The sequence below is a fragment of the Lineus longissimus genome, chromosome 7 (assembly GCF_910592395.1).
Source record: "Lineus longissimus chromosome 7, tnLinLong1.2, whole genome shotgun sequence".
Taxonomy (NCBI): domain Eukaryota; kingdom Metazoa; phylum Nemertea; class Pilidiophora; order Heteronemertea; family Lineidae; genus Lineus; species Lineus longissimus.
The window spans coordinates 2,451,117-2,477,539 of NC_088314.1; the positions used below are offsets into that span (position 1 = coordinate 2,451,117).

Sequence of the window (26,423 nt, forward strand, 5' to 3'; positions counted from 1 at the left end):
GAGGAGGAAGTCTGGAAGCAGCAACACAAAACCTATTATAAACTTATCCGATCATTAAGGCTGCAGAATTCGCTTCATACAAAAATCGATAACCACTGTCATAATCCACGCTATCGATATTATTAAATTATTATGAAATAAACACCGTGCACCGCAAACTGAGAATGACTTCATTATTTTCAGAAAAAAGTGACCTTTCGTTTCCAATTTTAGATGGTGTGCGTTTTAGTAAGGTGTTTTGTGTCATCATCATTTCGTTGCGGATAAAGCGTATCATGTCGCGCAGACTTTCAGGCTTCGTGGTCCATTTTTTGTCAATTATGGAACTGCATTAAATGGAGCGCAGAACCCTTCAGGCTTTGCTCACTGGGTGTAATGGATATTAGTCGTTTTTAGGGTTGGTTGCCATCTTGGTGAACCTGGTAGAGTTTACAACTGTTCGTATATTTAAGTACGTCTGCCTCAATCAAATGTTTGAACAGGATAAGATGGCGCCCAATGCCATTGCTGTAAAAACGAAAGATAGAAGCAAGCAGTTCTAAAACAGAGCTTCTTTCCGGATCAAAGATGGCCGACATCAGCGCTGATAAAAAGATACCCTAACATACAGCCTTACGATACCGCTCAACATAAAATTGGACCCTTCATCCTCAGCCTTTACTATGAATAATATTATGGATTAGATTTTAAATGAGGAATGTATGTACGGTTACCAATTTCCAGTTGCCCCATAGGCGCCCAGGGAATTCAATATCTCGATTTGATAAATGGCAAATTCTATAAGAAGATATGAGTGAGACGAATTGGCATTCTTCTTTATGAATCCTTCCAGCAGTTTGTATCAAAGAATGTAGGTGTTCAAGGCATTGATACAGAACTAGAGTTCTCAACAAAGGATATGCAAATGCGATATCCTGTTGCATCCGTTTTGGCCTTGACCTCACCGCCCTCGTCGTTCGTTGCAAAGGATTCCTTGTTTTTCTAAAACCCTACCCGCGCCATTTTACAGGCAATAAATCGTTTGGCCGACGTCTGGTGTTTGGAAAGGACCAGTTGCTATCAGACAAGGAGGTCTGTTCAAACACATGGTGTAGTGTTGAACACCAATCATTGTTTAATTATGATTGCACTTTAAGATTATTTGAGATATGGTGCTTACAAATCATTTCTACAGAGGAAAAGGTGAAGCTGCCATCATATTAGACACATCGATTGTTCGAATGAGTGAAACATGAAACTTTACATTTAGTATCATCTGCACGAAGGAATATTAAATAACTACTAAGTCGAGAGACACGCTATGATTGAAATGTCTCTTTGTTTATGAAAAAGAATAAGTGCTGTCTTGCTAGTCTGGGAATTAACAAGACGAAGTGGGCGAGAGAAAACTGCTAGTATCCGCTTTCTCTGATAAACTTTACCAGTGATGGCTTTGAGTGACGTCAGGTAACCTACTAAGCTGTTGCATTAAAGAGGTAAAATGACACAAAAAACGATATCAGTGTTTACTTTATGACATACCAGTGGGCGACCAACTGAGGACATGACTCCTGACACTGGACCAATCTCTCGTGTTTCCTATGTTATGCCCGGCCATTAGATGCCAATTTCGTTTCATTCCGGATGCATGTGTTGTGGAGTTTGGCCACCGAGTCCACTTGTGCTGTGCTCTGTCTGAATTGGTTTTCAAACTCGAGGGGAACTAAGTACATGTATTCCAATTATTACAAACAGCTGGCACCTGAGCTTGGTTTGGAGGACCTTCTGGTATGTAGATAAGATATATGATATGTATGAGAAAAGCATCTTGCTTTTTACAACTATTGCTTTCAGAAGATCTCGCATTTGTCATTTGTCCTCCGCTATTTGTTGTATATAGACCTACAACAGTCTGGCTATCATTTTAGTGCGTAAAGTTGTGCTTTTGACGTGCACATGACTGCTGAGGAATTGGGAAGTTTTCACTTTTCTTTTTCAAGTGGGCCGAGGTTTTGGCGATATATGTAGCTGGGTTTATTCTGAAACTTGCAGCACGTCGTGTTGTTACTTCTTATATGATGCAGCTACAACCCAAGTGGAAACCAGGCATGGATTGATGCGCAATACAAGATGTTCATGTCCAAGGGATAAAGTACCTGCCTTTATCTCCAAAGGTTTCCTTGAAGCAGCCTGTAACTGCAAGTTATCTCGTCAAACCTGAATAGTTAGAAGAACACGGCCAAGGCCGATACAGTAGGCCAAATGCACTTTAGGTAGTTATTTTGTAGCTATGTACACGACTGTGCAGCTGTACCATGTAAAACTAAAAGCAGAATGCTGTGATTTATCCCGCTAGTGTCAACATTCCTGTTATTTCTTCATTGGACATTGACCATGGCTACATGCAGTTGTGTGTCGTCAAGACTGCGTGGAAGTAATCCGCATTCATGCCCAACCACCAAAGCATTGAAATATCCCTCTATAACATTGATGCTAGTAGGCCTATAAATTAAAATGACTTGTAACCTTCAAAGCTGATTGATTTCGTTGCTGTCATGATATAACGCTGCAAATGCGTAGGCTTCCATGGGAAACAACAAAAATGTATGAACAAATGTACCGCATGACACATGGATTATAAGTATGATTTTACTAATAGCGATATCATTTTAGTAATTTGGCCTGATAAAAAATATGATTATGTGGGTATTTGACGTGAACAGGTTAAAATTGGTTGATTTGCGCCTGAACTATGTCCGGCACAAAAGACTTCTCTTACATTTCCATTTTATCCGCCGGTAATTTCCTTTCATCGCAGTTTACAATTTTGATCAGTCGACAATAAAAAGGTTTAATTCCAAAGAACATAAATATCTAAGTAGGACTTTGAAGAGATGAACCCCAGCATGGCCATCTTAAAGATAACCGGGGATATCTTCTGCTCGATGAGAGCGAAGAACCGACGCATGGATAGTTTCTCTACTCGGAACACAAGTAGTTTAGTGCGTCATTCTCTGAAGTGCACCCTCGTGAACTCGTTTCCTTTCGGCAATAATGATAAGAATATCAACACTTCTCTTCAACAATTTACCTCTGGTTGAAGGCTTCAAATGGTCGCAGTGTGCTAGGCTCTATAACATGTGTAGTCATGCTTCCTTATCTTTGGCCAAGGGAAGAATAACTCGGTCAATAATTCTAGCCCACACTTTGTGGCTAGCATCTTCACAGACTCCGTAGGACATCCCATTCTAAAATGGGTAGAGCTGATACTTTAGGTAGCAAGCTTTCAAACACAGCTATGATTGTAATGAAGTGCATCTCGTGATTCTGACAATTGAGGAAACATACCTGTATTATATAGAGCATTTTTATGAAACGTTTTGCAGCAAGGAGAAATAATTGCAGACGTAAAGAATAGTATTGACCGTTTCCAAGTGCACTTTTGTAAATATTCGTTCCGAGATGAAGACGCCTACGGGACGGCGGCTTGGAGTGCTTATATAAAAATTGCCTTCGGCGCCACAATCCTTTTGAAAATGTTGAATGACATGTTTTCGCAATCTGCGCTACATAAATATGGTGTGACCAGTCGCAATCAAAACCTTTCTTAAACATGTAAGAAATAGAGAGTCTTCTGCCTGGTGGCGCGCACTGGACATACAGTCTGACTTATAGTAACGATGGTCCGTTGTCGCCATCAGCAGATGCGTATAGGGGAAGGTCAAGTTGCGTATCGTCCGGGCCGGTGGCGTCTACGGATATATTCTTTACCAATGAGAAATTGACGGGAACAGTGGAACCTTTATTGAACCTAAATTATATCAAACTTGATAAATAATCCTTGTGATTCGGTTCCAAAGAAAACTTCCATCAGAAGCAAATCGGTCGAAATCTTACTTCAACTAAAACGATAACCTCTGCACTACTGTTTAAGAAAATTAGACCTGAAATTAATGAGTTCCCGGTTAATTTTTTTAACCAACATCGCCCATTAATTCCGTTAATATTGAAAATCGATCAACAAAGCCAGGCAATCAGATGGAGGCAGTTAATTCTAATTATTTGAAATCTACAGTTCATTACTGATAATGATGAGTTCGTGCCGAGATTTGGCATCGAATCATTTTGTTTGGCTTTAACTCCTTATTTACTAAAACAGTAATCCTGAGTGTAGTGGAGTGGTCGCTTTGTGTAGACAGGAGATTTGGACGGTTTGACTATAAAGGTCCTTCGTCAGCCTCGTGTTATCCCCCATTCGAACCCCCTCCAGTCATGGCAGAAGAGGTGGTCTCGCTTTTCGATGATCGATCTTTGGCCAGATATTCGTTCGAGGCGGAGTCCTCGTTTGTTACGACTTCAGGGTCATCTTCACTGATCAAGGACAACTTTATTGCTTGATAACATAAATGTATGTAATATGACATCGCTGCGTATATTATCGATTTCAATAACCCTGAATTATACAGATTTCTCGCAAAAATATATATTTTCATTGTATTTAATAACGCTGTATTATCTTTCCAATCAATAGCTTTTTCAAAACCCAAATTATACCAGAACAAACATTTCCGATAATTTTCTATCATTTTCAAAATCAATGCTCAAAATGCCGATAGCGAACGGAGGTTTTTTGCTTGCACGTTGTCTGCCCGATAAACTACATACTGAACTTCAAGAGGTATCGCCTCCTTAGCCTCTGCGCGTTGTCTTTAAGCTGAGCATTGTCAATACATTGAGGGTCAAGATGATATAGTAGTACCAGGTGCAAAATTTGCGACAACTCGTCGTTCGATTGACTGAGAACCACTTGTCATCACATGGATAGCATTTTCTTACCAAGTTTGAAACCTCAGAAGAAACCCAGTCTATAAAATCATACTTGCAGACGATTGAGGACTGTGTCAATAAAAGATTATGGACTAGTCTATATATCATGACTCTTTGATGGTTGACAATCGTCAAATTACCTACATTACAACGGGATGTGTACATAATTGCAGTAATCAGTCAATACAATTGTAAAACCTAATTAAGGTCTATCTGATATGCCGGCAGACTTTTTTATGTCTAGATGTCCAATATCAAAACGTAGGTGATGAAGAAACGACACCTGCTGTAACGGCTAAGAAACTTTCAAAATCGCAAACAAACTTATACTCCAACCTTACGACGTTATGAAAAAGAATGCTCTATGCATCCTCACAACTTTGTTACTCACACCAAACGTTTGACGGTCGTGGACAGAAACTGATATCTTGTTAAGAAGACACATAATCTGGTTAAGTTACGCCCATATCTTTCTTACTTGAATATTGATATCAAGAGATGCCGTGTATCAGATCATACATCTCCGAATCTGAACTCATGGTTTAAGTCTGCACGTTGAGGGAAACTTGACGTGACCTTTAGTGCACAGTGTATGTATTTGTCTGCACTGGTCATTTGAGCAAATTCCATTTACTGTTTCCGTTATTACTTGTCTGACATTTATCACTTTATTGGGTATATTGTTGTGTTCAAATCACAAAGCAAACATTTTGTACACACATATTTGCCATAATTTTGCGCGAGAATCTGGCCTACTATCTAAGACCAATTCTGTCGTGTACTGTCATAACAATTTACTCATATTTGATGATCTTTTCAGTAATTTGGTACACAATTTAACCCACTCTGAAAAATGTTTCAACATTTTACACTTTCACCAAAGTGACGCATAGCGCCATGTAAGAGTGTGCATACAGCAGGCGTTACATCTTTACATTGTATACAGATCTGTTCTTGGATTTCTTATGTATCATCGATAGAACAACGCATTTACACATCCATTTAACCTTATGCCTAGAGCTAAGTCACATTTATGCTGACATTCTATTGTTCAGGAATTTCAAACTTCGATTTTGAGAAAGCGAATTGTTGCAAAACAAGGTATTATTATTTCAAAACAACTTTAGGTTAATGTTCTTTTCCGAAGGATTGGGATCGGCAGGAGCTATGATTTTGTTGCCTGATAATGCTATCCGTACAATGTCATTATGCTGCATATTGTGGATATTATAATGTGATTGTGTAGAATAAACTTTATAAACTATTCAATTGATCGGGTGCAATAAAAGTTGCGATATTTTGATTTATTGTTTATTTAATCAATTGAAGAGTTAACAAAGTGATTCCACCTATCGAATATATCTATTTAATTGTTTACATAAGCATTACTATTGAGTTATTTGTGTGAGACATCAATAAGTCACAGGGATTTAACAATATTCCCCGTGACCGACAATGGGATAGAAATCATTTAAGTAATTGATCAAACAACAATAAGGCAATTGTAATAAATTACCTGTTGAAGCGCAGATAATCGATTTCAGTTACTTCATGATGTTCATGAGTGCTCCGAGAGGTAAATAAATGATTATGTTACCATCAACCATCATGAATTTCACTGGAAATATGTCGATTCAGTGGTTAACAGGACATCCTCGCTATTAGGGTCACTGTGTTGGTCCAAAATTTGTTGTTTTCACTCAATTGACCTCTCTCATCAAGACACCTCTCAATTACGTCGGTATTTGTCAGTCTCGAGAGTGTCCAGATGTTCTGCTGTATCACCATGCAAAAGCCATTAAAATTGGTGGTTTAGGTTAATGTACAGCTTATAAGCTTCTATTTGACCATTACATGAGTATACTCGGACTATGTAACGGTCAAATCGAAGATCGGCACCGTTGCTTGAGGCACCAAGCCCATTTGAAAGAAACATCATACCATAATGTGTACCTGTTGACATAGTTCTGTTATCTATTCTATATTACACATGTATGTCATTAAATATGCTACAACCATTTGAAGCTGTCCGTAATTACATCGATTTTTTAATTTATCTTTTTAACCTTAAGGCCAATTCCACTTTTTTTTCGCGATCAAAAACTGCTTTGACATGGTATGGAATCGATGTTGAAACAACTGATTTGTCAATATTGGTGAGTGGTACGGAAACAACGCCCACATGAAAGCTGGGCCGGCCTACGGTAGACCCTATTAAGATATGATTTATCCATGTCGCTTCCTAATGCATTGTGGAATGTGAATTACCTGATGCAGTAGAAGAATTTATCTACATGTTGCCGAAGCCGTAAGGGACTGTTAACCAGTGCACAGCCTCATTTCATAATAGAGGTTTAGGTTTGAATGCTATTTTAGCACCATGACAATGACGTAGCAAGGACCATAGCACGAAAAGCTAACTCGAGCTCGAGGGATTGGCAAAAACATGCATCCTTTATATACAAAAGTAGTGTAGCGTGATGCGATGACGATCTGGGACATGCCTTGGTGAAAGAATACTCCCTGCAGAGGACGGTAAAAGTTATGTACATCATTGTCAATGCTGGTAACACAATATCCAACAAATTGATTGACGGACAAAGCATCCTAAACACTGTTAATTAGCTTTGTTGACCTTTCCAAGTACATTTTGCTAAATATTGTTGATTAGTTTACACCATTTCCAGTTGATCATCCAAATGTCATTGATTATCATGAATTCCATGATAATAGTACTTATCTCGACGCAAATTGCATCCAAATATGTTGTTCATTACGAGTGAAATTAATGTAGCAAATGGTATTTTGAAGATAAACTAGACTTTATTCTTTCGCTACTGATTGCACTGTTAGCCAGTGGTGTTATTCATAGGCCTATATAATACCAGTGTATCATGCTTATTATGCCAATCATCGACACCAAATTGAGCCACCAATATTATTCCGTAATCACACATCACACGCTTAAACTTTATTTGAAGAAGGCTGGAATGGATCAGTTCAATTCACTGAAAAGGACGAAGATTCCTTTTCTCTTAATGAATACGAGGAGGGTTTAATGGTTATGTCTTCGTGCCAAAATCGCCTCTCGAAACAAGCTGTTGAAAACTTAAGCGCCCCTGAATGATTAATGCAGCAATATGTGAATTGGCACGGGTCTAAGGATAACATAGTCACATACGTACATATGCATGTACATGTACGTGTGATTAAGTTTTAAAAACAGAACGAACACATAGATGTACGCATGCATAAGTAAGCCATTCTAGTTACTAACTCTCCAGGACACTTCGTGTCTGATACTTCAGCGCTCCAGGTCTAATACTTCTGTGAAGGCGACCTGTCGTGCCAGCGACAGCTCACTTGAGGTAGATTACGATGCTTGCAAAACCATTAACAATGTCATTAAGAAAGGATATTCGAGGAATCTGGCTTCCCAGGTTTCACTATCGGTTTTTTAGTTTTGACGCAGCAGGGCGCGAATGGCCCTGCTTACTGCTGTTTTACGTTTTTCTGAGGCTAATTACAATAACACTTTATCGACCAGTGGGGTCTACTCTGAATTCTGTTTCTTAAGGTTAGACTGTCAAACTAATTTTTCGTCATCCAATGCCATCGAAGTTGGAGGTTAAGTTATAGATGACCTGTTATCTTTCATTCTTTGTATCTAATTCGTGCTCAAACTCATTTTTTTCTGGATGCCATAGATTTGTTTGAAGAGCTTTTTAAAGGCAAAACTGGGCACAAATCGCGTGTAATTATTTGGTGGTTTTGCTGATCATTGCTGTTGGGCTGAGTTGCATGCAGACTACAGTCTGTAACAATAACAATGGAACATATATCCTATTCTAGAAAAAAAAATTCAATGTGGTCAAGTCTCATCTTGGCGTATGCTTGGTGCCGAAGACGACCAACGCTTTGGTTTACTTCAAACCAACATTGGCTGCAGTTGATGTGGCAGTGATCTCTCTCTCAAAGCCATTCATGGAAGATTCGAGAAGGGATCGTCACATTTCAGTCAGCTACCCGTATCATATCGTGATAGATTTTCTGTCACCTAGTCGTAAAAACTAGTATCGTTTGCACTGTCACATGAAGACTCAAAGGGCAAAACCTGTCATCGCAGACTTCTTCTCATTATTCCGAACTTTTTTTTTCATTTCGCCATTGTAACTGTCCAGTGCAAGCCTCTATTATTTATAACATTGGTTCAGAGACGTGTTTAGTTTGTCCCAAACACCTTTCTCCTATTTCGCTAATGGTTTTTGTTGCACAGGTACTGTATTATACCAGTTTGTACAATTGAATAGTATTTTTGTACTAAAACTTATATCGCCCTTGCCCAAGTAAAATAACCTGCTGCTGTCAGCCATCACCCGATTTTCCTAACTGATGGATCGATCGCAAATATTTACCATCAAGACAGTTCGTATTTGAACTGAGGACACTTCTTCACCCTTATGTTTGTCGAGATTGTTGCGATAACTGATTCGGCTTCATGTACAGCAGTAACTGTGCTTCTTGTTGTTGCAACCCTTACGACTTCTCAAAGAGATCGAGAGCAACGTTCCAAGTGTATGTTATCAGGGAGAGGTTGGTATCCATAGCCTCAAATAAAAAGGTATTACCTGCACAAAGACGAGACCCAAGGTGCTAGTACTTACATTATTTGAACAACAGCCTTCCATTTCTCCTTCCTACTTGTATACGCTGGCTATCAAAATTCACATGAAGAAACTTAATCTTATTCATTCGGATTTTGATATGGATGAAGGTGTTTTAAACCGCCGATATGTTGACTTAATGTGTTAAGGGTTTTTTTGCTTTCTTGCCGTTTGGATGCACGCAAACTTCTATCATTTCTGTTACACGGTTTGCTGTGAGCAGTCACATTCAGAATGAATAGTGCTGAAAACTTGTAATATGTTGAAACCTCAAACAATTTTTATTGATATTTCGATAGTTTTCTATAGGCTCATGCACTATTGAAATCTGCAACTTCATCAATACACAGTGGGCGTTTGACAAGCCCTGATTCAGACCCCGTGGGTTTACTTGGCTGATATTTTCAAACTTGAAGACAGGAATTCGATTATTTTATTGTAGTGAAGGTCATTTGAAGCAAAGGCATAATAACGCATAATCAGAACGTGTTGTGAATGTTTGAGCTTCAGGACAAGATAAAAAAAGGTCACAGTGTCATTCACATAATCGATATATAAAACGAAAAATAAACACTTGACCGCAGTCACGTAAATGCACATTTCAATCTAACCAATGGTGTTGCGTTTTTCCTATGTTTTTCATCATGGCAATTGCTGATGTGTCACCGACACAGCATTTTCAAAGCCTCATTGTCAATGAGGTGATGGTTTAACCCTACCCAAGGCTTTTACATTTCGCATTATATTTTAATCATGAATTGAAACCTGATACGAATATATGGTACTTTTCAATTGATATTTGAAATGTTTAATGGAGTTGATACTGAATAATATTGATTATTAAAACCCTGAGGCCAAATATCCTAGTTATCATAAATCGTAACCAATAAATCCACTTCTTGGCTTTTGAAAACAGTCTTAGGATGATCAAACCTTGAGGCATTTTATAAATTTATCTTCCTGTTCTTTTCGAATCGACGATATTTATCTGTTTGTATATGTGTGCTTTATAAATATGCTGAGAATTGGTCCACAATCATATCAATATCCACACTATTAAATTAAACAGGGAATCCTGGTATGGCTCTGAAAAGCTTGATGGAAGTATTTGTCACCAAGCTTTGATGCTGAAAGTATTCTTGTCAAAGCCTTCTATAATGAGTGAATTTACGTGAAAAAAAGATAATATGAAGTGAAACTCGGTAAAGTTGAGATGCTCCTGTGTACGTTTAATGATTTTTTGTTACTATATCAGCATGGCGTTCCTAAGCTTGGTGAAACTAAAAGCCAGTGAAGTAAAAAACTGTTTGCAGGCTAGAGTTCTTGTACTGATCGGACTGTTAGCAGTCTCGGAAGCCAGGCTGTTTGGATTACAGAGCAAACAGTTTACAATAGAATCATGCTGTAACACGTTCCAGCGTGCTTCTCTGGTTGGCCAAAAGTACAATGCAAATATTCGACACAAAGAACAAGCTAGATTTTAAGGGAATATCAGAATAGTATGAAAAGGTAAATCATTAATTAATTGATAGTCAAGCAGTGGTTAGTTAGGACATACGTGTGCCATGGTATCCTAATTAGAGAGTTTATCAATTTCACGATTTACTGTAGAGTACAGCAGCTTTGTGAGACTTTCAGGGAATCACAGTTGTTTCATGTTCATAGTCGACTATGATCTTTGTGGGCAGTAGACTTCAAAAGTAAGATTAATATTCTCCTTCCATCAGTTGCTTTGAGTTTCATCACCCATGCCCCACACTCGGGTCAATATCACAAACATGACGACATCCACATCCAACCCACACCAATAGGGAAAAAATTCAGTCGCGAATGTGAGCAAGCAACCCCGCCAATCACCTCAGGGAGGCGATGATCATGCCTTATTGATTATAAGCCTTAATGATCATGACCCCACGAAATCGATTCAGCTACAGTGTCATTCTTCCTTAACGAAAAAAACATTTAAAGAAATTAATGAAATACATTCTATGGTGTTAATACAGAATGAAATATAATATGGACGTAAATTACTTCTGAGGTTCTACCGATAAATTTGACTGATGGTTTTGACTTTTTATCGGGATCAATGCATTTGAAGTGGTAATCAGAATGATGTCAATATAAATGTACGGAACACCTTCTCGAATCGCCTTCTCTAATCACGCTTATCGTAGTAAGTTATATTTCTTGTTTTACTAAATAAACAGCTGAACTTCCATGAGATGCAAATTGAAATCGCTGGGATATGTACATGTTTAGTTGGATGTGTATTCTATTCATCCTGGGGGTAATTGCCCCATAGGCATTTCCAATTTGTTCTTAGCTGCAGCAGTGCTAGAAGTTAATTGGAAACTGCGAACTTCATTAGTTTCAAGTTTGTTTCAGGTAGAGTTTGGGCCGGATTTACGCTGGATATCTGGCCTTAAACATAGTTAACAAAATAGAACTGTCAACATCATCGTTTCCTTCAATTTGAGTCTCCGTAGTCTATACTACGACGTGGTGAAATCCACTCTGTAGCTTCACTAAAAATAGCTTCATGTATCCCTTTGTCTTTCCTTGGACGGGTATCAAATAGTCATCGAGGCCCAGCTACCTCACTTGCTTGCTCTTCAGCATCATTCTTCATTTCTGACTATATCCTCCTGTGGCACTAGACTATTCTAAATGCTAATAAAGAGAAACCTTGAGGGAAATGTATCAGCTTGTAACTATACTGATATGATCTCACCTCAGCAGGTTGACGTTGTTTACACGCTGCAAATTAACTCTTTTGCTAGTAAACAAAGGAATGCGTGTGATGCTTCTATCGTCGAACTGCTACAGGTTAGCTTCATATGAAGTGTCTCACACATGACACTCTTTTCTGCCTCTAGCGCAAGACCTGAGTCTAACTGCGCCATGAGTGGCTAACATGACTCTCATATTGACATGCTACACCATGGGTAGTCACACCAGGCAAAACACAATTCGTAAGATGGTATTCTAGAGACGAGAGCCACTCACCTAATCCATTATCAATAACTAGTTTTTTCCTCTCGGCTGGGCGACTTCCTCTTCTTTTTAGAAAAAGATCGAGGTAATTTGCCTCACTGAGTCAAAGTAACATGTAACTGGCAGTGACATTGGGATGATGAACTGTAAATGGCATAAATGCGTGTAGACCTAATTCTCAAGGGGTCTAACAAAGCCCTTCCACTAGCTTTGCCACTATCCACAATCGATCATGAGTGCAGCCTACCCGACTCTACCTTCTCGCCATTAATCTATCAAGTTGCTGTTTTATTAGGTGGACTTTTGTCTATAGCTCCAGGGAAGATGTCTACATCACCTACTTGTAGCTGTTAATGATAGCGAGTCGTTATTAGTTAGAAGCGGTTTGTTAGGTATGGCAACATCAACTTTATGAAAGACAAAATCATTGAAGGCTATGGTAGACACAGTGCCTGATATTGTACCTTATCTAGGATAGTTTTCTGGAAGTTTTTATTGCTGTAAAGGTCAAGCGAACATTCCGTTGACATGGCTTAGAGAGCCTGAGCTTTGATTGAATACCGGGAACCCAAAACCTCTGTAGCATGTCTATGTTTTATTCTGCTGGCGTTTAGGGATAGTGCCGCCTGTGACGATGTTATGTCATTAGATTCTCTTCGATCCTGTTCTCTAAATCCAAACAACTTGTGCGACGTTTTACATTGTCCTCCGCAAGATGAAGAAGAAGACTATTATGGCTACAGAGACCAAGTTAGTATCTGGACAGACCTGTCGTCGAACGAGCTTGTCTGTATGGCCTGCATGAAATAGTCTCATATGGTGATAGGTTGGACTCCCGTGTCCTGGGGCAGGACATTCGGCCTCGAGGCAATCACTGCTACTGACAGAGCCCCCTGACTAGGGAGAATACTGTAATTGACATGCCATTTCGCACGTAGACCTAGCGACTCAGACAGTCCAGTGGGTATCTACAGAAATCCCAGCGAGCCTAAGTCATTCGAAGGAAAAGGTTGACGGAGTCAGCTAAGCCAGTGACAGTGATGAGATGACTGGATGTGGACAATGAAACTACCATTGACGGCCGTATTGCCAATAGATGAAAGCCTGTCATGATACGTCTCGATGCCCTGCCGAGAGAATTTGGTCGACTGAGCAATCCCTGGTAGTGACGGTGATAGCACTGGTCTCAGTTCCCCCGACTTGACCAGTCAAACGGATCGATACGCAAGACGTATACCCGCCATGTCAGCCCATGAAGCGTGATCCCCCCCTGGGTGATACACGGTTCAGGTTACCAGGGTTATTGAGATCTGATCTGCACTAGTTTACGCAGGAAGACCCCTCGTCAAAGGATACCCTTGGGTGTGCTTTCCTCTCATCCCGCCCGTGATCTTTCAACATCTGCTACTGTGGACATGGCCGAGACTTTTATTGTCGAAGGATGAACTCGCATCGATCACTTCGCAGATGCAGTCTACATGATGGTGCAGACACCTTGCCGATCATGCCTCAAGAGAACAACTTACCAGTGAAACCACGTGTCCGTTGTGATCTCTTCTGTAACACAAGGCTAATGATGAGGGATGGTTGTTTCGGAGAGACGATGGCGATAGGAGAGCCGGACAAGCATGACTCGAGTGTGTCACACAGTTGATTGTTTCCGGGTCCCCTGTCTTTGCCCTATCATTATGCTTGAGTCGTGAGTGGATCAGCCAATGATCAGTACAGACAAGGCATGTTATTTAGAAATTGATAGCATGATAGCCCTGTCTCTAAGAGTAGGGTAGTCACGCTTTTCAAAACGATAGGTCAGCCTACGACAGGCTTTCTCTTAGTATTTTTGTGATATGTGGTGCATTTCTGTTGCTGTAATATGAGGATTGTAGCATGAATGTTTACCTCATTCCACCTGGCTCACTAACAACAACTCGAGGTATTAAACAACATGTTAGAGAAACCGATCTCGTGCCAGTGATGAGAACCACCGCGCACACTGAATGATTCTTGGCAATATGCTCTTTCGCTTCCTCGGCGTGAACTTGCAAGAATGATACTTTGCGGTGAAAAAAGGTGTTTTGTTAACCTGCTCCGTTTTCTGGTCCAAAGAATACGGCGAAGTAACCAGATCATTCAATCCACGTTTCTTTGGCATAATTGTAAGTCGTTCGTTTAGGGAATCAAGGGGTTATTCGAAAGTTCAAAACGATTACTATGAAAACCACACTTTTTCATATTGCTCCTTACTCGCCAATTTAATTCCCAACTTAGTCTCTGGCTGCATAAATGACTCAATTATGCCCAGAAGCTGTGATACATCCATGATCCATCCTCTTTTACTTTCTCAACTTTTGCCCAAGAGATAAGAATAGAGCAAGCAGATTACCTGGTGTACTATTCGAATGGCATTTAATATGACACGAACGAATATCCTTTGGTTTCCATTGTGGTAAGGAAACCATGAAGCTAATTATGGGCCTTAAGCTTCTTTGACAGTGGGAGAAAAAGTAATGACAACCTTTTTTTGGGATGACTGAAATATTTGAGGTGGCAGACAAATGATAAATAACCTATTATCAGTATATTATTGACGACAATTCACCAATTCCAATTTAAAGGCCATAACTCAAGGTTTTTTGCCATTTTCTGAACTGTATGCGGAAGCCATCTTGCTTTGTTCTGACTGACCTGATCTACGTCATCAAAAAATCCCTAGCGGCCACATGTGGAACTAATCTAAAGTTGTGTGTGGTGGGAAATTCAAATAGTTTAAAATTGAAAATTGAAATAACTAAATAATGACTTTATTATTAGAATTTTTTTAATGTCTGGGATCTTGTTTTTTTAACCCTCAACATATTTCATGAGTATCAAGCATGTTTTCAAACCTTGATATATGGCCTTTAAGGTAATTAATCGGGAGATGCATAATGACATGAAATATTGACACTGAAAAACCTTGACTGTGGAAAAAAATTCCTTAACTGAGTCCTGTACGTCGCTTTCGTTCTCTGTGTCGCTTACGTTCTAATTCGTTCATAGACCTTTAGAGGGCATTCGAAACCCTCCTATCTCTGAGCTGCACGAACCTCTCTCCATGGTACCTGAGTGACTTGACATTATCACCAGTACTGCGTATAAACACCACTTAGGAAGAACCAAATGGAATTCTATTGAATTATTCTTACGTTTCTTGGAACGTTTGTCTGTTTACCACTAATAGAAGGAATACCTTCAGGCTTCAGTTACGTACCTGCCTTGATACAACACAGCACAGAATGGTTCATCCGTTCTTGCTGAACATGGTAGCGATTTGCGATCTGTGTGTTGGTGATCTGGTGAAGATTTACCATGAACAATGCTTGCTTGCCTAAGAGAGGAGATGCGGACCAACTACTTGTTCATTTGAAGGGCGTGTGGCCACGCACAGCTTCTTCTTACACCATAATACCCCAAACGGTCTAGAGTAGGTTGGCCTGGTTTATGTCACTTTATCTCCCGTGTAATTTGTGTAAACATTTGCATTCCATAACCTACTATTAATTGCTAATGTATTGTTGACAATATTTGCAGAAGAAGATCTACACAATGAATTATTCAGGCAAAATATCATTGAGTCTATGCGTGAATGACCTTCCTCCGGGTCTTCCTCAAAGAGAAACAGTCGCTGACAAGCCTTCTTTTAAATGTGTTCCATCTGCAGGTAACCAACGACTCCCATATAAATGCGATCCAAAGAAAGAATCAGCACTCTAACTACACGTTTCTGGAATTGAATTATACGTATGTTATCCAAACTTTTTTAGAAAAAACAATATTGTGTCGAGGAGATATCATACAGTATACTCTATCAAAGGGTGACCTTTTGTGATGGTATGTAGTCGCCTCTTGAAATCAGAAGCCCCAAGTCACCCTTGGAGTCACGATTAGCTTCAACCTGATAGGCCTTCGACAATCAGAGATTTTTTTCTCTGAAGAAATGGTGCACGAACTCAGTGCTGTGGTAAATTTTCTCGAAAGCTCTTATGATCATACTCCGATTGTAAAAAAATAACGTGTACGTTTTCAGATAAGGCATGTCAGAGATCATCCGTTATAAAAAAGTTCAGTACCCTGGACCAAATGTCCAAATAACAAAATGTAGTGGTGTGTATGCTTCAGCTAATAAAGGTCATTTTCACATCTTTTACCGGGCATCTTGATCCGTCATCACAAATTTCACTTTGGGTACATAAACCTTTGTTGATACTACGGTCATTCCTGCCTTTCTTGATTTTCTCATATTCAGGTCGATACGATATGAAAGGTAATTTGGTGACCTTACAAAAATTGCAGGAAGTCTGTTGATATTCATTCACGAGTCAAACATCCGAGCTCGTAATTCCTTAAGTTCGCGATCGTAACATGGAAAATTCGAAAAGCTTCCAACTGTTGCTTAACCATCATTGATTGGTCTTCCTGGCTTGAAGCACTCAATTCTATTCGCTGAGATTAGTGAATGAAATGTTAGATGGTGGGGTAATTTTTGTCGAAGCCTTTGGCAAGGTTAAGGCGTGATGATGATTGATGTACTAAAGGTTAATCTAAATTCATCTAATGGGTGTTGTAATCTAAGATAATCCACGGCGGGTGTTTTTGCCACATGAGACGCTGTAGCTTACAGGTGTTGCAACCCAATATTTGCAACTATTGACAGTTATTTCATCTACATTTATGTGAGGGTATCGTGGGAGAACGGTAGTGTAGGCCTACTGTTCCTTCAGGTAGAGTCTAACAGTCCCATGTTCGGACACTGCGCTGATCATTAATTATTCGTGTTACTCATAGTCATATTAGCATTAACTGATACGCCTCAAAACTGCCTCAGCTCAGAAGAGTTTTATGGCCCTACCCCACAGAGGCACTTGTTAGAAGAGCTCGGAAGAATATTACAGCTGCTTTTATTAGGACACAAAGCAACAAACAGTTTCGCAAAGTATGTAAGCGTTGAAGGAGATGAGTTTCTGCAATTCGCAAACCAGTAGGAGACCAGACCCACCACGACTGATGAAAATTGTAATGAACAGCTAAGCAATTGATTTTCGCCCCAAGGTGGCATGATAACCGCTTCCTCTTCATTCATCATTAAAGGTAATGCCAACCACTCGTCCACCTAACTGCTTCAAAATACCGATCTAACATTCCTGACGTTTATTTGGATGTTATTCGGGAGTGGTAACAGATGTAGTACAGAGGGTGTGTAATTTTCTACAGATGCGGAGTGGTATTCTGTACACGATGGAACAGTAGTCGAAATCAATAGATCTAGTTTGGTGGCTAGATGGTGCATCAGTTGTAAATTGTGCTAATTGGATGGTTTTATATCTCACCGAATATACACCAGGTATCACCTGAGAGACCAATTCGCTTAGGAACTTGGTTGATGCTAACCTTTTTGCCATTCTTTGCAGTGTCTTTCCCTCAATCCGTAATACTGCACCTGAGTCTAAATGAGATATCTTCGAATAGAGCAAAATATTTTTTGCATTGGCAACTGGTCCAACATGTAAAACTAATACTACGCGTTGAAAACTTATTGTGCATAATAGAGAGCAAAAACAAATCTCTAAGTGGATTTCATCCTATTCGGAAGTACGTAGAGCAGGTGTCGAAACGTACAGCTATAGCCATTTGCTGGTCAAATCTTGATTTCGCTTCCTGAGGGGGATTTGGCATGAGCTCTGGTAGTGCCATTAGAAACAGCTTAACACCCAATAAGCAGGTGGTGATGTTAATGAGAGGACCAGGATCAGGAGCTAGTGCAGTGGTCATGTTTGGACCTGAAGACCTGTTTTATGTGAATTCCCTCCTCCTCTTCAAACAAGCTTCACGTATACCAATGTATTCATAAAGCATACTCTCAGCAGTTAATGGAGTATATTCGGAGCGAAGCGTAAAAAATGATGATCACATTCCTGCATTACCACCGGCTTACTAAAATTACAAGTTTTTCTATCTACACGGTGAATAAATTTGACTAATTGTGCAGAATTCACCAACGGTACCTCCTCAAGTATTCCTGGAACACTTCGAAAGTAGTCCACCTTTTGAAATACACTGCTCTTATGGTACACTGGCACCACTGAAATATGTTTACCGAGCTCAATGTTTGTTTACAAATAATCCTCCATATTCAGTTATCTTTTACCATTCTGATTACACCCCTGTGATGTCAGATGGAACTACCTCGCCAACTGAAGTATCTACTTCTTGTGGGAAAAGAAACTGTCTTCTCATTTCTTTAATGCATCTTCAACCTTTGCAAAAACAGCCCGAGTGAACTTATCAAGATACTGTCTACATTATAAATAAAGTAATAGATACATTTTTATTCCAGGGCACAGCATCTCTAGGTTTTCATACTGAACCTTTCCTTCCTTGTCAGGCTTAGTACCTTCCGTGTACAAAACCATCCATAAAACAATAATACCAAAGAAGTCATACACACAGGATCCCCTTGTTGTTCTTTTGGAACCATATTTTCACCTTATCTCCTTTGTATCTTTCAGGAATGCTAGGATAATGAGAACAAGAATTATATGCCTCAAATGAGGACGGCATGTACGCTCTACTGGTCGCCTTCCTTACCCTACGGCTGACAGGTGAGATTAAGCCCCATCCTCTTTATTGTCGTATTTTTTCAAAGTCGATGTCATAGGGAGCACAGAGTGTCCTAAAGAATGTCTCTTAAAGAGGACTATATATCATGGAACAGAAGCCAGGTTCGCGTGATTTGTTTCAAAGAACATGAATATCGAGCCTGTTGGATTGATAAAACTATCAGAACATCCTTGAACTGTATGATCAGTATTTCAGCATAGTATTACAAGGTGCCCGGCTGCAGGCAGAGGTATTACTTGAGCCAAGGTAAATGGATCAAATACAAAGCTCAGAATCAGGCGAATAGACTGTATTGCTTTGACCCTCGTCCACTCCTCCTCTAAGTACAGTAGGCTTACCAGAAGAGGAGATCTTCAGCGAGAATGGTTTACTTTGTTGTCTATGGTGCAGCCTAAGCCTGGATGATGTCTTCTCTAACACTGATGTATAGGCCGCAGCCAAGAAGTTATTTCATCTTGCTTTGATATGGATATAAGACTGATGAATCTTGAAGATATCATACAGCTTTTGTCTTATTCGTAAAATCTTGGTTACATGCATATGAGTGTTGTCGAAGCAGTCCTCTTTTGCTGCCAATGAGTATTACTCTTCAGTGCGAACAATCACCCAACCTTTCTACACCGAGCTTCCGAGGGCATGCGGGGGCGTTTGATGTTAATACTGGGGAAGCCATCGTAACATTTGCATCTCCGAAGTAGAAATCGGCATATCCGTATGAAAGAGGTGGACTTCAGCTACAAAGAATTTGGTTCGACAGTACAATATATTTGTACGTTGCCCCCTGGATTTGTCAAGATGGAACTCCCAGTAGGTTTTGTAATTCGATATCCTGGTATTGTCTTATTGGAAGACAATCTTATTCGAAAACGTTATAAGAAGTGCATTGTTTTATGTTGAAGTTTGCAGTTTGCCCTATCCCAGTTGATCTCTAAGGAATAATGGCATGAGATTGACAGAACGAAAACATACATTTTCTCTGTTTCCTGTTATACGTCAGCTGGAAAGCCTCGGCAGGAAAGAGAACGCCTTCAGATGTGTCAGCGTTTCTTCTTAGTATTTTACGGTCAAGATTGTGTTTGTAACATCATTTTTGGTTACGTCATTTTTTCATTACAGTAGACTTATGTTCTAAGTCCCTCTCGGCTATCGCTTAACTGAGAGCGATAAAACATGATCAGTCGTGCTGAAGTGGTGGGATAGAACTGAGAAGAAAGTGTCAATGAATTTGCCACAAATGGTCTTAACATGAATGCTCGGCGCACCTTGAGAGAAAAGACGACTCGCGTCAATTCCAGCCTTATGTTCCCGCGTCTCTTTGACTTCAGCATGTTCGACGGAACTTGTTTGGTGGTTATTTCTTACCTTCACCACGAACGAAACAAAGCTCTGGTGGTTTTTTTCCAAGGTATCACGCTCTATATATTTTGTCACATTTCCGTCTCACTGTTAAACTAATAGTAACCTATAATGAAATTCAAAAAAAATTCTTCAGATCAAAGGTGGTGACTTTTCCCAATATCATGGTACAGCTTTTACGGATTGTGTGTTATGGTTTTTTTTACTTAATTCCTCGACAGAATTCGCCGATATTTCTGAAATATTTTCTTTTCTGATTCTTTACACCATCAGTCTGTCAGTTAGCTCTGCCGACGTATTATTGAGGCCGTCGCCACTGTGATTCATGCTGCATTATGATCATATATTTCAAATTTGTGACCAGAGTTTTCCAATAGCAAACCGAAAAACTCAACGACCCTACATGTAGTTGTTTTGTATATAAGTAATTACAGCACAAGGAGAATATCTTCAGCTAAAGCAATACTCTACAAAAGGAATAGGAGCTTTTTTACATAATCAAAGGAAAGAATTTTAGTGATGGTACTGTTTTTTTACACGTAACCATTATTATTTCATCGATTTTCGTGTAGGCGCTATAAAATGAGCTTTTTCTCGATTATCAGTTTCATTAGAAGTGTCTGGATGGAACTCAATACTAAGGTTATTTTATCCCTCACATAGTGCAATTGTATGTTAGATAAGTCTCGCACCACGATCAAAGATTTAATCCAAGCACTTACTGATCTTCGATGCCCTAGTGGAGCTGATAGATTTTCAAACGGAAAAGAAAATCGAATTACTTATATAGATTCTTGAATGATTTTTATGTAAATATCCGCTTAAGTATAGACATTCGATATTTCAATCTTCAAAATTAACAGAAATTGAAAATTTTATAGAAAAAATGGTATTGCGGATTAAATGATAGCACTATAGAAGACTGCGCAATTTTGTTTAGTTTAAAGTCCTTGAGCTACAGAACATGTATTTGAACTGGTCGATATCATTGACAGAAAATCATATAACAAGTGAATACTGGTCGATAGAAGTACATGTTTGTCGTGGTTTCGCTGTCTGGATGTGGCGTTACCATTCCACTCAAAGCAGACGTGACTGATTACTGTCATCCAGTCTTTCAGTCACCAACATGTTGACAAACATGTCTGTAACTAAACAAAGTTGTTCCTGGAGGCTGATATTAGCAGCACTGATTTCAGCTTCGTTTTGCTTATTGAAGTAATCCGTGTAATTGTTATTTAAATGCCTTTGTGGCTGCCGCAGCCCGCAGTTAGATATTACCTTTACAGGACAGGACGTTAGTCGTTGTGGGGATTGGCAGCAGAAAAGGTATGACTTATGGGATGGATTGAGGTAGGGTGAGGAGAAGTAGGACATCTTGGACCAACACTGTTGGTAAGGACAAGAGATAACGCTTTTACGGCTGGGCGTCGTAGGTAGTAGGGGAGTGATATATTGGGGTGAGTTCACTTCAGTCAGATCAACGATGTTTTGAAATGTAAAGTTTATGAAGCGGTTAAATTACAAAAAAGGTACATTTTTGAACAAAACACACATCAATAAATTCACAAGCCATAGAGAAAGCCCAGATTCCATCCTCCGTAGGGTTACTAATCGATTTGGAGACACAAATATATTGAATTCTATTTATCAACTTGATTTATAGCATTTGAGCATGCTTCCCGAGAGACTTTTTAGGGTCAATTAGGAAATTGTACCAACTGTTGCGAATCACATCACACAACTGACGTAATTTTTGTTTGATGAATGGCATAACGATATGGAGCGTGTAAGAAACCTGACGTGATTTACGCCGAAATCAGATTGTAACTTATGGTGAGCCTAAGTATACCATTTATCAAATGGCGGAATTTCATTGTTGGTCGGTTAAGGAATGTCTATATCCCGGGGTTGTTGGAAAGCGCATCAGTGTGGGTTCTCTGGTTACTGTTGCTGATCCACTTAGACTGACGGTCTTAATACTGCCTGGGAAATCTGAAAACATTATTATAAACTTGATATAAGCTTAAACTTGTCATTAATACTCTCAATGTTAGGTAATTCATGTTAATCAGCCGCCACAGTTTCCAGAAACGATGTATGTAAACTGGAAATGTTATTCATTTTGATTGAGTCCTCAAGGCGATATTGAAACAGTATTCGAGCTATACTTTTGAAGTACGTTCTTCTTCCTTTAGATATGGTTTCTATTATGTACAAGGTTCTATATCAAATTGATTATATTGATTTTGGCGAATATAGAATCTGGAGCTGAGGGCAGTTAAGAACAATACCACATCCTCTATCTAGATCAGGTGAAAAACCACTACAGTATATCGTGTGCACGTCGATTAAAGGTGAGCCACAGATGAAAGCACGTGAAAACTCCGTTGAAGCATCAGTGTCCAGCAGAAAATGACTTGCATTGACAAAATGTATTTGATCTTGACTTGACCTGCACTTTGACATGTTTAGACTTTTTTAATGACTTCATAATTTGGAGAAGAAAATTACCAACAACATAAAAGCCAAATAAAAAGGTGTTGGCCATGCGAAATCATTTAATTTAACAGTTCCATCCCTTCATATAGCTGCTATTCTTTGCATATCTAGTTTATCAAATGACAACGACTAGGCGATACCAAGCTCCCCTGTTATTAACTGTTCATGAGATTCAGGTTGTGCATTATCGTGAAATATGGCTTCAAATAACATTAAAATGATGGCAATTTCTTCTTGGTGGTAGATCCTGGGTGTGAGCCTTGATTATAACATAAATAAAGAAGGATTTTTGTAATTTGAGACATTTTTGGGCGCCTCGGCTTAATTTTCTCGAACTTATAGACAAACAAAGAGGATTTATGACGCCTTTATTGGGGTAGAAGATAGCCTCATTGCTTAGAGACTTTAACCGCTTGAAATAGAACCAATTTGTGTTTGGTTTCATGCTCAGCAACTCCTAAAAGAACTGAACTTTTTTTCGGTACTGAATTTTTTTTCGGTACTGTACTGCTTTGCAGTTATCACAATGCATTATACATTGCGACGAAGCTGCTTCATATTAAATTGGCGGCACCAAAGTATATGTCCTCCGTTTAGCTGGACTTTTGAAGTGAGGGACAGGTTCCAGCAATCATCGTCTAGTTGGGTTTTTTCGAACTGAACCGGGTCTCATGTAGTATTGACGGCTACCACTTCAAGTGGTTGGATGCAATGATTAGTTGTCTGACAATGCATCATTTGCTATTCCGGTCCCGGTTCCGTTGCTGTAATGAGGTGTAGAAGTTGATCACGCCGTACACCAGTAGTATATGTCGGCGTCCTACAGTACGCCAAGTTCTGATTCTGCTCACCTTCGTGATCGTCTAAAAAAACGTTAATAGCACCTGTGTCGGTTTTGATCAGCAATTGCAATGTGAATAATCGCCACTCTCGAGACATGTTTCGTCTGGATGTCACTATCAGTTTGCAGTGGGGCTGCTTAATATCACCTTTGCGCTATATCACTGTCATCGCTTGAATTAGACTCCATACAATTGGAGAGCACCCTTGCATTACGATATATGGTGCTAATCTAATCAAACGAGATTCATACTCTGGCGAAAGGTTGTGCTGACTTTTTTCGTGTTGTAGATTGATATGTCTTCGTTTGCATAATTGAAATCGTAGATAGCAAATACCATATGCATGGAAATTGGGCTCCTTCTGATTTGACAAGTTCTAAATCCCGGGAAGAGAGACACGGGATTGGAGAAATCATCGCCCAGTCAGTAATCGTCACTACGGCTATCGCGGTCTGCACCGTGCCAAGTGAAAACGTGACCGGCGGACTGTTGAAGACGGTAATGGTAGGCGGCCTCTACATGTACTTGATGTGCGAAATTGAACTTAACTGAACCTGGATCCCCTTCCTCGGATAAAACTGAAAAACATATTATTTTTTACGACTTCCCACATCTTCCCACGTAAAGTCTCCAATCCTCTTAATAGTTTCAACTTGTGCCAGGTTCTTTTGTTGAAGGACGGTCACAATTGGAAAATGTTGTTCTCTGAAGCGATGTTTTGGTAGAGAGATTTTATACTTGTTGTATTAGCTGATTAGATATTTAGATGGGAGCCGCGGGCAACAACATAATGCAACTGTCATGACCAATATTTGATTGATATCAATTTGGTGTGAACCAGTTTGCACTGTCATATAGCTTACGAAATCGATGTAACTAAGCCGACTGGTGTCGACTGGTGTTATGGTTATGAAGGGAGCGTTCCTTTTGCTATCAACGAGTTCTTATTTCTGTCACATGCAGTTCCAGTAACGGAAGAGGCCTCCTTGGCGAGTTAGAACGTTCTTCCACGATGATGGTGATCACAACTACTTGTGGAACATTCCGTCGTCTTATCAAAGTACCACGTCACAGCGCAATCGTATACGATTTTAAGCTTTTACAGGAAATGCAGTGTTTTTAATGTTCCCTCCAGGCCTAAAAAAGTCACTCCTGCTACATCAATGCTTATCCCCTCTTCAGTAAAACATAAGACGTAAATCATCGACCTTTTAAGCTGTTGACATCTTCTGTCTTATCTTTGTGGTATGTCGGATTACGTGGGATGAATCGTGACACTCTAAAAGAATCTCAATGATATTTAGGACTATACTCCCCTTCAATTTTTCTAAGCTTATGGTGGAATTGTTAACCTATACTGGCAGCGATGTTTTTAGGAAAGTATTTTGTGTAAATGACTCGGTTTGGCACCCTGGACGCAGATTTCTGCAACCAACTTAGATTTAGTGAAAAAAAGTAGACTTGGGTACATGCTTGAAACCTAAAGCACCGATATTAACTATGTTTGGTCCAATAAATATCTCGTACTTGCTGGTCCTTATAATCCGCTCACCTTTACTATAAAAATGATTTCATGGATATCAAAATTCTTTACCATCATGGAGCTAAAAACTGGGGATTACTATCAGCGGTCCAGTCTAATGTTACAAATACTTTGACCTTATATTTTACAGCGCCCTTCAAAAGGCATGAGATTTTTACGACAAGCATTTTTGTGATTGGTACATGTCATCCGTAAGAGTTGACTGACGAGTTGATAAATCAAGTTTAAATGTGTTTGGGGTGTATCGACAAATGTAGAAGAAACGATGGAAATGTCAATGAAATTAATTTATATTATTAGCGACTGGGAAGGTCGATGCAGCCCTACAAGTATTGATTTCAAGTCAGCCGACACGACTGACACGATTTCAACTTGTCTCACATTAAATATTTAAATACGAAAGATATGTGTCAAGATTGTCATGACGCTAGGTGTTCGATTCCCTTTCAAGAGAAGTTTGAAAATGGCTACATATCCATCTGCCGTAATGTAGTATAAAATGAAGTCATCAGGTTTTTAACTCAGCTTGGTTCCCTGTTCCGTGCCCCATGCTCAGTCATGTTATGATGAGAAAATATATCTCTCGAAGAGATTCTGTTACTGATCCAACTTAACGAGTTACATTCCATCAAAGTCAGATTCATAAGGACTTATTCATTTGTGTTGATGTTCCAACACTTAAGGTTTAAATTCACAATCGTTATAATTAAACAAATGCCTATGATTTACAGACAAATCGGTTTGAAACCAAACGCTTAGTTGTATTTTTGGTTTATTGATTACGTCTGCGTATATCTGGGATCAAAACGCAGCCTGGCTTTGTTTGCTGCAGATGAAGAACTTGTAGCTAGACTATCGAGTTTTCTGTAGTGAACATGGTGTACCCTCTGTAATAAGATAAGTCTACTGAATCAGAACTGATTGCCTATTCGTCCAATTATCTGTCTTCTTAATCTTCAGGTCAAATACCTTGTTGTTTCAGAAACTGTCTATGCTATTCGCTATGGCAGCGCTAAACAGGAAGAAACAGCCAAGGCGTGTGTTTGTCTGAGGTAATAA

At 39.4% G+C, this 26,423-nt stretch overlaps 1 protein-coding gene across 4 annotated transcripts in view; it reads left to right on the forward strand.

Annotated features, from left to right (window-relative positions):
- Positions 1 to 26,423, forward strand: part of LOC135490733 (uncharacterized) — a 146,719-nt gene that overhangs the window by 85,545 nt on the left and 34,751 nt on the right. For 3 of the 4 annotated variants that reach the window (XM_064776146.1, XM_064776149.1, XM_064776147.1), the window contains one exon: positions 19,010 to 19,102. In XM_064776146.1, coding sequence (XP_064632216.1) covers positions 19,060 to 19,102 — 43 coding nt within the window. In that variant the 5' untranslated portion in view covers positions 19,010 to 19,059. Of the gene's footprint in view, positions 1 to 1,727; positions 1,768 to 19,009; positions 19,103 to 26,423 lie in introns of those variants that run through there. The other variant, XM_064776148.1, reaches the window with a different exon arrangement.